The sequence below is a fragment of the Anabas testudineus genome, chromosome 16 (genome assembly GCF_900324465.2).
Source record: "Anabas testudineus chromosome 16, fAnaTes1.2, whole genome shotgun sequence".
In the NCBI taxonomy this organism is placed as follows: Eukaryota; Metazoa; Chordata; class Actinopteri; order Anabantiformes; family Anabantidae; genus Anabas; species Anabas testudineus.
In genome coordinates this window covers 4,997,527-5,009,727 of record NC_046625.1, presented here as the reverse complement: position 1 = coordinate 5,009,727, position 12,201 = coordinate 4,997,527, and the positions used below count along the sequence as shown (strand labels likewise).

The window sequence follows — 12,201 nt, the reverse complement described above, 5'->3', positions numbered from 1 at the left end:
ACATGGAGGCTCTGTCAGCTCAGACTACATTCCTTTCTCTCTTTCTGCTCTCGTTTTCATCATGTTTTATAAGAATGCATTCAGCTCTTAAGAGCGGTTAAAGGAGAATGAGCCACTATTCCCATCTCTGATCTCCCCCTGTGGGCCCAGAAAGGAATCGAGCTGGTAATGGATAAGCCCCAATGGCTAACCCATCTGACATGAACTTTGGGGAGCAAGGAAAACAAATAATTGAACCCTTGGCCCTGCCAGAGTGAATATGTATTGGTTTCCATGCACGCTCTCCCCTGTGTGGCTTCTTGTCATCTTCTGAGGGAGGTTTATTTACAGCCTGGTTTCTTGGCTGTCTGAGGATCATTTGAGATGATTTGATGATATTTTAGTGACATGAGAGAATTGAAAAAAGATAATAAGTAGCATCAATCAATCACAGCATTATTATGACGTCCAGTTTTTGTTGAAGGATCGATGATCAAATTCTTCCACATTTTATAAGTAATAAGATGTTCAACTAAAGGTCAGCAGTGATTGGCTGCACATGCACCTACCTGGAGGAAACCCATATACCCTATTCTACACATCACAAAGCTTCATGGTGGGTTAAAAGATGGGGTTCACCAGTGTCCTTAGCATGCACCATGTACAGTGGCAAGAAAACGTATGTGAACCTTTTGGAATTTCATGGTTTTCTGCATTAATTTGTCATAACGTGTGATCTGAGAGTATTAACAGATTTGATGTGCCTAAAGTAATAATAAAAAAGTTATCTTTCTTTATTTCTTTATTGGGAACAACCATAAACATCTCATAGTGCTAGTGAAAAACGTATGTGAGCCATGCCACACTAAAAGGAGATTTCAGAAGAATCAATGATTTACATAAAGCGTTACAAGAGTTACAAAGTGATAGTAGGTAAGACAGTAGGTAAAGGGTTCACAGACTTTTTCCACTATCAGGTTGTTCCCAATAAAGACACGAAAGATCAGATTTTTTGTGTTACTTTAGGCACATCATATTTGTTCTTAATGATGAAGCTCAGATCACACTTTAATGACAAATTAATGCAGAAAATCATGTTAGTACAACATTATTCAATATATTCCACCCAGGAGATATTGAGATACTGCAGTCTGGACTTTCTGCAGTCTTTGACCATCTCTAGAGCCACGCCATCAGCATGGATTCTATCAGTTCAGTTCAGCTTTATTAATTTTCCTTATCCTAGCCTAGCTTATGTTTATAACACCAAAGCACAACAATACATCTGATTTTACTGGTGCACTTTCTAAACTTAGATCAAATTCTACAATAAGAGAGAATTGCTGTATCCCAAAAGCAATAATGTGGACTATTTAATTCTGTGTAGACAGGCAGCGTCTGTCCAATAAGACGATTGTGTGACTCTGCACTAATCACCTAATGTACTAAATGCTACTCTCACAACACTGAGAGGTGAACTGGAGATGTTTGTGAACGTAGCTCCTGGCCAGTGTGAAAATCTTGCCGAGGCAATTGATCAGAACCCATTTGGATGCATTAAGGTTTTCCACTGAGAGCAATTCAAAGCAGGTATGCATTGTTCTGAAAGTGTGCAATCATATGTCAGAATGATGGCAGAACAGGACTAGATTACAAAAAACAAGAAGAAAAAAAAAGACTAGATTTTTCTTTGCCATTATTTAAGCTGAGAATTGTTTCTTTTTTGTGATTTATGCTTTGTCTCAAAGCAACTTATAAGCAGATGGCAACATCGCAGACTAATTTCAGGGTGAATCTTACTGTTTGTATGCTCATTAGAAATGTAAAATGCAGGCAAAGCAAAAGTACCACATGTGAAAGCTTGAAGTCATTTACTTTCCATCCAGAAGACTTCATTAGTTCAGTTGAAAATATCACATTTTCTTTTTTGCTATCTTTCACAGGAATCTGGCCTCAAACGCACTGGAGCATATTTCCTGGAGGGTGTTTCATTTTCTACCACTACTCAACCTGTGAGTTTCTTTTACAGTACAGAATAATTTCAAATAAGTTTCTTGTTACAGCGGGTTATGTTGGCTGTAAATGATGAAATGCGACAAACCACCAGTTCAAAGTATGAACTTTAGAAAGCACATGTTCATTAGTGTAAGACATTCACATATATCAAATAATATCTTGATAGATACAATTTGTCAGCATGTGTTCGCAATGCAAAATGTACTAAATCCAATTTTCTTTTTACCTCTTATCAAGGATCAGAAGACTCTTAACATGTTCTCTAAAAGCGTGTTTCCATTCACCTGTTTTTATGTTCACTTTAAATTTGCACATTAAAAAGCAGAAAGTAGGCACAACATAAGAAAAAGAGGTTTCTGTGATCAGTGGTGAGATCAGTTACTAACTAGAAGTAGCAAAACCCAAGTGTAGAAATAGTCTGTTACAAGTAAAAGTACTGCATTCAAGTTGGTTAGCTAACAAAATACTTAAAATACCAAAAGTACTATTTATGCCAAATGGCTAATTTAGTATCAATGAATATGATTTTATTTAATGATGATCACTGTTACATAATTGTGTTCATCACTTTAATGCAGCTGGCGACAATGGAGATGATTTTAACAGTTTTTTATGATCAATATAAGTTGTAATATACTGATTGGTAGTTTGTGAATTTCAAACCGATCAGTCAATTAAGTCTTTTGATTGAACTAGTAAGTATAGTGATCAATTAAATGTAGAAAATGCAACATTTGTCTGAAATGTAGTGAAGTCAAAGTATGAAACAGCAGAAAATTTAAAATTCTAAAGTAAAGTAGAAACCCCTATACGTTGTACATTGTATGTTAAGTAAATGTGCTTGGTTACTTTCTACCACTGATTGTGTTCTGTCCAGAATCAACATGTTTTCACTGCAGTGCTTTCACCAATCTGCAGATCATAGTCATGGATTCCTGCATTTCCAAAGGTTCCTGTTGGTTTAGTATACCAACAGTATGCAGGTTTTGGCTGTTTTGAAGTTGACAACCTTTTATCAGTATCACCAAATGCTGCTGTAGAAGCTGCACTATGTTTTTATTCCTCAAACATAGAGGGTTCATGCCCTAAGCTGACATTTTTATTTGTACAGGTGTTAAATTACAGGAATAGCTAGTAAAAACACAAAATCTGCTACATAACATTGTTAGTGGCAAGAAAATGTAATCTCTTGAAATTTCCATATTTTTTGCATTAATTTCTCATAAAACGTGACCTGACCTTCATCTAAGTAGAGTATTAACAAATATAATGTGCCTAAATAATAATAATGACACGAAAAATTCTGATCTTTCATATCTTTATTGAGAACAATCATAAAAAAAACCTTATAGTGATAGTGGACAAAACCCGAACCCCCACTCATGGCAGCAATAACCTCAACCAGGCTCTTACTGTGGCTGTGGGTCAGACCTGCACATCGTTCAGGAGGGATTTTAGCCCATGCAGAACTCATATTCTTCGGATGTCTCGTGTGTGACTCTCTTCAAGTTGTTCTATAGCATCTCTACTGGGTTGAGGTCTGGGCTCTGACTTGGCCACTCCAAAAGGCCATTCTGTTGTGGACTTGCTCTGGTGTTTTGGGTCATTGTCTTGTAGCATCACCAACTTCTGTTCTTTCTTAATAACGCAGATTTCTGTTCGTTCTTTCTTCCTCAGGGTTTTGAGTCAAAATCCCCTCATTTGCTCCTGTGACCTCCACTGGCTCCAGCAGTGGCAGCGTAGTGAACGCGGCGACCTGGACAACCAGATGTTGTCTTGTATCTCAGACAACGAGAAAATCCTCCTTGACTCTTTGGTGATAGACAACTGCAGTGAGTCTGGCTTTCATTTTGATATCAGAATTTAAATTTTGCCCAGAGTGTTTTTCATGTTTTTCTTTGTACTAATAAATGGTTTTGTTATTGTTTCTTCAGTTTGGAAGTTTGAACTTCACTGTGAGAATATTGTGCTGTGCAAAAGTTTTAGGCAGTAACAGCAGTATGGGGATCAAAATAATGTTATTAATAGTTTGTAATTATCAATTGCCGTTTCTACAAAGAGCAGTAAACAGAAACCAAATCAAACCAAATCAGATAAGTATGTGACTCTAACAGCAGCAGTTCTATTCGGTTGTTTTTTGGAGAACTTGCCACAGTTGTTCTGATTTCTGTCTTTTGTCTCTTCATGTAATTTCCAAACTTGACTTCTTATCCAGTTCTTTTATGACTCAGTTGCCATGTCGTAGAATGAATTTCAGGACAAATCCTACTGTATGCCTTTCTGATGAAAACAAAAACCTAAATTTACATTTAGTTATTTGACAGACGCATTTTACAAAGTGACTTACAGGTGAGGTACAGGGCACTCTATAAATATAAACACCTATATACAAATATATATATGAAGTGGCTAAAATGTTTGCACAGCACTGTGTTGTGTTGTACGTGCAGAGTACTATTAAATAAAATGCTGTTCTACTCCTTTATCTCCTGCAGAAGAATTTTATTTCCACGTGCTTAAACGTGACACCAAAACTAGTTTGGAAACTAAGTGCATTGCATTATACACCTTACAAATGGACTTTTCAGTAAAGTGATTTGAGAGATTTTGTGTCTTGAAATATTAACTTTTGAAATCAAAAATATGAATGTAATGTAAGTTTTTCAAAGAAAGAGTGTAGATGTAATTTTAACAACTTTTAAAGAGAAAGCCCTTATCAGAACCTTGTTTTAAAACATGAATGGAGAGGATTTTTAAATGTTTTATTGTAAAGTTCATAAAGTTTATCTTTAATTGTTCTCATGTGGTGTAATCATGTAGCTTGGAAAATATAAAATACAAATAATCTGTTCCTATTTTGCGTTTTAATGCCTTCAACAAGCAGGTGCACTGAAATGCAGTGAGGAAATTGGCTCAGCCTTGCTACTTTAATCACATACAATATGAACATCTTGTTGCCAGGAAACATATAAGAGAGTTTTTGGCTGTGTGCTGTTTCTCTGAACTGCTAAAAAAAGCTCGGCTCAGTTGTACCATCACATATGCGACCTGTGCTCATGCTGTCTGCTCTGCGTTTGGCAGGTCTGCCTGAGGTGACAATTATCTCGTCCAAATACAAGATTCAAGAAGGAGGCAACCTGACATTTGAGTGTCACGTGACGGGAAGTCCCACTCCCAATGTGAGATGGCGAACTGATGAGCTCCACTCTCCCTTCTTTACCCAGGTAGAATTTTAGCACAGTATGTGTTACTGTCTATCCTAAGACCCAGGACTTTATGTAACTCTACTAAAACTCTAGACTTCCATCTCCCTTTAAACTCTTGATCGCACTTTTATTACTGCTTTAGGGATTCAACTTCAAAATATGCTTTCTATTGCTTTTTGCTATGTCCTGCTGTGTTTTTGCTTGTGGTTATATCTGTCTGGTCTGATACTTTGTTTTATTTCATTTTCTTTGCTTCCTTTTCTGATTGGATCAACTCTTTTGTCTTTACAGTGACATAAATAGGTTTCAGATCATCCGTGTAGAATAAACTAGATCCTATTTCATCCCTCTAACCTGTACAAGTCTCTGTTTGATCCATACATAGCTGTGACCTGGCTGCATTAACCTCCTCTCCTGTTTGTGTGTGCTGCTCGATGCTGCAGGAGAGATTCTGGGGCACCGCTTTAGAGGTGGTCCTTTACCTCACCAACGTTTCCTCCAAAGACAACCTGCATAACCTGACTTGTGAGGCAGAGAACCAAGCTGGGCCTGGGGAGGAGATGGTGCAACTAGACATTGAGTGTAAGTGCCTGCAAAATAAAACAACACTCCTGAAAGCTCACAGGCTCAATACAAGTCATCTGGCTTAATGGAGGTTAGGGCGAGAGCACACTGGGGCCATTTTTCTAGTGCAGGCAGGGTGGACAGCCAGAGAAAAGGAAAATGCATTGCACTGATTTCTTCTAAATGCCCCTTCTACAAATACGAGTATGTACCCACCATGCTTCTAATGGAGCTCTCTGTCATCTGCCACTCACTCTGGCGACTGGTGAGAAGTGTTAAATAATATGAGTGAAGTGCTGCAGGTATGACTTGCCATTTCATGCAGGGAAACAATGAGAGAACCAAAGTAAGTAACCTTACCTCTCTTTGCTCTTAAAGAACTCTTTGACTTATACACGGTACTTCTAAATTACATCTGCAGCTTGACCCAGGAGATTTACTGTTGTTTTCTGCTCAGAGATGCATTAGTGCATCTGAATTTTAAGGAACACTAAGGAATGACAGCACCCAGCGGTCCTACACAAAATGCAGTAGGATGCATTAGCGATACATTGCTGAAAATACTGCCAAAACAATATCGTATATCAAAAAGCCATTGTCACTCATTAGAAAATAAAGCCAAAAAGAGCAGGGGCGCCAATCAGCTGAACCCAAATGCATGAGCATCAAGGGACAGATAATAAGCATCAGGAAAATAGGGCTGATAACCCGTGCTAAGATCTGATTTAAGCCTGTGCTAATGGACTTTCCCTCCTACTCCGGAAAACCGCTTCATCCGCAGTGATTGGCAGTCTGTAAATGCGTTAGTGCAGCTAATCTATCAACATCACCCCCCTGGTGGATGGACACTCGTTAACCGCTAGCCCTTTAATTACTCTTAATTACCTCCCTGAACAGTGGGTGTTTACTGCTGAGTGGCTCTCTGCCATTGATTCATGCTACTCATGTGGCTTCCCTTTTATAAAAGAGCTTTTCTGAATCGTATTTTTTGCAGTGTCATTTTCTTTTTTTTAACTTTAAAGTTTAAAGGGGAATTCAGCGCATAAGTTTTTATCAATATCCATCATCACAAAAGTTGATATTTTGCATTCAGAGGGTATGGTTCATAATGAATCTACCTGGACCGTTGCCAGGAATCATTTTGTGCATTTACTACATTTTTTTTAAATGAGGTCTGAGAACCAAAAGGCTCATTAAACATAATTCCAGCCTTCTTTTTAACCCTGCAGTTAAATAGCTCGAGTAAGATTAGAAGAGGCTGCTAATGGATGATTAGTGAAATGTGATAAATAGCACTAATTTTCACTCAGTGTAACGGACTACAGCGAGCCCCCATGAAGAGACAAATGGCTCGGTATCCCCTTAGCACAGCACTTTCTGAGGCTGGGTCATGGGTTAAGAGCAGCAGAACAGCCTGAGCAGAATGAGGGGTCTCTTCACTTGAGAGTTGTGTTCGATCTAAATGAGGCCATTTCCTGTAACTTCATGTCCAACTGAACTTCCAGGTAGCTTTTGTGGTCAGGAGCACGACGATGACCAGGATTTATTATTCATAGCAGGTCAGCACAGGTTTGCAGTGTAGATGGAGAACATTGATTCATGGGAACTCACAGGGAACCTATAGCACTCTGGACTCACCTTCATGTCCTGTATGATAAAGGTGCACATTCAGCATAAAATCATGGAGTACAGGCTTGCTGCTTAAAGTTTTAGCTGGAACATGTTTTAAATGCTAGACCTTTACCGTTAATAAAGTAATAAGAAGTTATGATTAAATCAATTTGATGATGATGTATATTTGTAGTGTCATAACGCCACTTTTACTTGAATATTTCCCCCACCACTGGCAGTTATCTAGTGATACCTCACTCTTTATTGTAATCTCAATTAGTCTGTGTAAAAGTGAAAGAATACTCATGACATGTTTTAAAATGTCCTAGTTTTGTCCTGCAGCAAAATCTAAATATACTTAACCATCAATGATGTGAAACTGAGAAAATATTCATGCATGTTCTGAGAGAGAGGCAGGCTAACTGCACCAAAGAGACATGAGTGTGATTTCACATCTAATTTATATGAAGGGGTGTAGTTCCCCAAACTATTAATGCAAATCTTCCATTTTATCAAATTAGCAGCCTGCAGCTCAGCATTTGGGAGTATTTAACTTTGCTAGTTTACTGCTTCTCTTCTCTAACCTCCTCTGAACTCCCAAATCTGTTCTCTTCCACCAGTTCCAGTCAAAATCCTCTTCCTGAGGAACGCTGTGCCGCAGCACCACTGGTGTTTCCCCTTCGCGGTGGATGGTAATCCTGAACCAAGCATCACCTGGCTTTACAATGGAAAAGAGCTGAAAGAGAACATGTACACTTACACCCAGTTAATCACCGACTCAGGTGACGGATCAGTGAAACACGGTTGTCTCTTCCTCGATAAGCCCACCCACATCAACAACGGCAACTACACTCTGATTGTGCAGAACAAACTGGGACGGGATGTGGCCACTGCGTCGGGGATGTTTATGGACAACCCCTTCGAACCATTCGATCCTGAGGGGATAATTCCTGGTAAGTTCCTGAAATTGTTTTGCAGCTGCAGGATGTTTTTTTTACATTTTCTTTCTCCAAGGAGTCTGCCATAGCAAACAGAGGAGGCCATTAGAGCAGCTAAAAAATAAATCGATCTAAATATTTAATAATTTTACACTGCTTGGTCCAATGAAATAGTCACAGTAGTTGATTACTTTACAGTAAGGTAATGTATTGTGTAAGTACTGAGGCATTACAAAGCAAATAAGAAGCAACCAGGTATTTCATTAATGCCTGAAGATTTGAAACAACTCAGCATATACGTATATAGTATAAAATCATAGGTTAATGAAACGTTCTGATTAATTCATTGAGATGTGTGAGTCAACATCTTGACCGTTTTAATGATTCGATCCTGATTCAACCCAAATCAGCTGCTGAGAGGCACAATACTAATAAACTAATGACAAGTTGCTGATTACTGAGTATTATTTAAACATTAGGTTCTATTTTCTGCCCTCTTAAGTAAAGTGGTGCATTTTACAAGTGGGTTTTTGTTTGTTTGTTTTACTGGAGAATACAAAATTAGTGCCTTAACAACAAGTCAGAGGCATACAATGTTATTCACTTGTCATATATGATTTATATGTTTAGGACTACACACCTAATCAATCAAAGCATAGCTAATTCCTTGTTATTCAGGTAAATACCGTATGACTGCGTGTGTAAAATATGAATGATTGTCTTTGAATATTAAACTTGAATTAACTGAATATTTAATATACATATTTAGAGTGAGGTCTATTCTGTAGAGGTGCTGTAGCTTAGTAGATACCTACCTAATACTCGTAATAATATATGTAAGTGTTATTTAAGAAGGTTACACAGCTGGTGTTTCATTGTTCCATCTTTATCATACCATACCATATTGAAAAAGGTTGGATGTGAATGTTAAGTGGCTAAATATTCAGTGCAACCTCCGGCAGAGTGCATTATTGGATCTGTTCACTATGTATTCATAAATGTGTTTGTGTTCTTGCTTCCCACATGCCAGTCCTTGATGTAGATCCAAGTAAGTCTTTGACTGATTCTCTTCAAAAATGCAGTGTTGAAACAAGATCTTAAGTCAATTTTCACTAACGCATCTCTTTCTGCTTCTCAGTTCCCACAAACAAATCAGACCTGGATGTCACAGAGAACCCAGAGAGTCGAGTGTTTGTGGTACGTTGTTATTCCTATACACTACTGATACGCAACGTTCTCATGGCGTTAGTGTTGGGAAGTAAATGTGTGTTGTTTCCTTGTGTACAGGTGTCTGTGGCTGTGGGTCTCGCTGTTTTTACCTGCGCTTTTCTTCTCATCATGGTTTTGGTTATTAACAAGTGTGGCCAGCGCTCCAAGTTTGGGATTCACCGTAAGTTATTTCATTTTGTTCCATGAGGAATAAAGAAGCTAGTTCATGCATAACATACAGAATGTGTGGTGCTGTGTCCATCCTCTCATCTAGCTCTTAACCACTTTCCTAAAATACTGAATTATTTGTTTGAAGAAATCCTGGTTCTTTGAGACAACAGGTTTGGAGTCAGACTATAACTTGTTCTTTTCTTTTCTTTTCTTTTACAAGTGAATTTTCATGTGTGTGTGTTTCATTTTTCCTGTTGCTGAGCTAGTGTCACACACAGGAGTCTGCTCCACTAGATGATTTGTTTCAGTCCAGAACCTCATCTGAACATGCATGTGTGAACTGGAATGGGCCATAATCAAACGTTCCGCCAAATGATTGTTTCAAATCAGATGGTTCTGTCAGGCTCTCAGAAGGTAATGCATAGGAGAGACGGACTAATATAGGATTTCCACTGAGCTGTAACTTTGCACACAGGCAGCCGCTGTGTCGGTCGGTCTAAAGTGCCTTAATTACTGCATGAGAACAGCGGCAGAAACCTCTCTTGGCCACCGCCACGTGGTGAGGGCCATTAAAGAAGATGGATGGATGGAGGAACAGCTAGACGTGATATAGCTCCACTTGGACCACACCCCCCCAACACACACACATCTACCCTTCTCACTCTCAGAGTGCCTAAGTGGGCCTGATTGCCTAAGTGGACCCTGCTCCCTGTTTCCATCCCTCCATTGCCTCTGAGCTTTCTCTTTGTTGTTCCATTTTCCACCGTGTTGGACTCTGGGGGTTCTGCGGTTTGCCTTGCTGAGTAGGTTTACAATTTGGGCACCACTTGTTTGGCTAATACGCACTATAGTCAGGAGTTGCTAACCATTCCTATATGGTCATTTTTTTCAGTTCAATGTGTCCTGATTGCTGCATGGGTGATGATGGTGATTATTAGAGCTTGTCATCTCCTGTCACCATGGCACCAATAAATGTGAAACTAAGTTGGTAGTGGAGAACATTGATTCCACGAAGAGGAAAAATGGGTTCTGAATTGCTTCTTTTGATGGCCACTGCAATCACAAATGGTTGGAGACTGATTAGGTTTTACATATCTCTCACTTCTTTATTTATTTTCTGTTTGCATCCCTCCCCATTTCATTAGGTTCATCAGTTTTGGGCACAGAGGACGACCTGGCTGTGTCACTTCGTTTCATGAACTTTGGAACCAGCCCACCGTCCTCAGATGAAGACTCTGGTTTGTCCAGCTTTGTCGAGAATCCACAGTACTTCTGCGGCATCATTAAGGACAAAGACATGTGTGAGTGTTACTGCTGAGCTTGTTTCCACACTGCTCATGTCTAAGAGTTTGCTACCAAATCCACCTTCTAGCCTATTCACCAGAATTAGATTAAATTTAAGCCTCTTGAATATTGTTAATTATGCCCAACACATTTTAATCTTGAGTGTCTTGGTGGTGTTTTTTATTATTTTTGTACAATTACAATTAACTTTTACTGCAAAAAGCATCAAGTCTTCTCCAGATGTGTTCACCCAGATGCTTAAGCCTGTTCTTTATTTTGTTATCAGGTGTCCAGCATATTAAACGGCAGGACATTGTGTTGAAGTGGGAGCTGGGTGAAGGAGCATTTGGCAAAGTCTACCTAGCAGAGTGTGCCAACCTTAGTCCAGACTGCGACAAGATGCTGGTCGCCATCAAGGTGGGTAACTCTTACAGTGCTTCTCAGTACAGTATTTAGTTATTTATTTATTTATTTTATCCTATAAAGGTAAAAATACATGAAAAACATAAAGCTACAGTATTTTCTACTGCACACTCAAACTAATACTTCTTCAATCTGAAATAACATCCTGTGGTTTCAGAGTGAGATGTCTTTGTTAAAGGAGAGTCAGGTGGTTTAATACCAGCTCATGTTACCAAAGGTTAATGCAAACCACAGTGAATAACAACAGGGCAATGACTCTTTATCATCCCATTAATCAGATATTTGCTTTCCTCATCACTCATGTCATGTTCAGGGACGTTGCAAGGAATTCTGGGACTGTGAAATTGAATCCAGGTCCTTCTTACTGTGGGGCAACAGTGCTATCTGTTACAGTTTATATTCATTACATTGCTTTTTCTATATTTTCTTTGTATTTTGCTAAATGATGTTACATTATCTATTGTTTACCTTTGGTTTTTATTTTTTAAAGTTTTGAACATAAGGGTTTTTAACCTCTCCTATCACGTGTTTTATTTATTTTATCCAGTTTAATGCTATATTAAAAAAAGAATAACCAGCGTTCTTATATACATGTTCTTGTTTGTGTGGTTACAGACTCTGAAGGACGCCAACGAGTCAACCCGGCAGGATTTCCAGAGGGAAGCAGAGCTGCTGACGATGCTCCAACACCAGCACATTGTGCGATTCTACGGTGTCTGTACAGATGGGGAGCCGCTGGCCATGGTGTTTGAATACATGAGGCACGGAGACCTCAACCGTTTCCTTCGGTACGTAGAACA

General features: G+C 38.9%; 1 protein-coding gene across 5 annotated transcripts in view; it reads left to right on the top strand.

Annotated features, from left to right (window-relative positions):
- ntrk1 (neurotrophic tyrosine kinase, receptor, type 1) overlaps positions 1–12,201 on the top strand; it is a 50,962-nt gene that overhangs the window by 31,413 nt on the left and 7,348 nt on the right. For 3 of the 5 annotated variants that reach the window (XM_026371355.1, XM_026371356.1, XM_026371357.1), the window contains 11 exons: positions 1,923–1,991; positions 3,673–3,827; positions 5,077–5,219; positions 5,645–5,783; positions 7,997–8,329; positions 9,345–9,362; positions 9,453–9,511; positions 9,602–9,704; positions 10,840–10,995; positions 11,265–11,395; positions 12,017–12,189. In XM_026371355.1, coding sequence (XP_026227140.1) covers positions 1,923–1,991; positions 3,673–3,827; positions 5,077–5,219; positions 5,645–5,783; positions 7,997–8,329; positions 9,345–9,362; positions 9,453–9,511; positions 9,602–9,704; positions 10,840–10,995; positions 11,265–11,395; positions 12,017–12,189 — 1,479 coding nt within the window. The remainder of the gene's footprint in view (positions 1–1,922; positions 1,992–3,672; positions 3,828–5,076; positions 5,220–5,644; positions 5,784–7,996; positions 8,330–9,344; positions 9,363–9,452; positions 9,512–9,601; positions 9,705–10,839; positions 10,996–11,264; positions 11,396–12,016; positions 12,190–12,201) is intronic. The other 2 variants (XM_026371358.1, XM_026371359.1) reach the window with 1 other exon arrangement.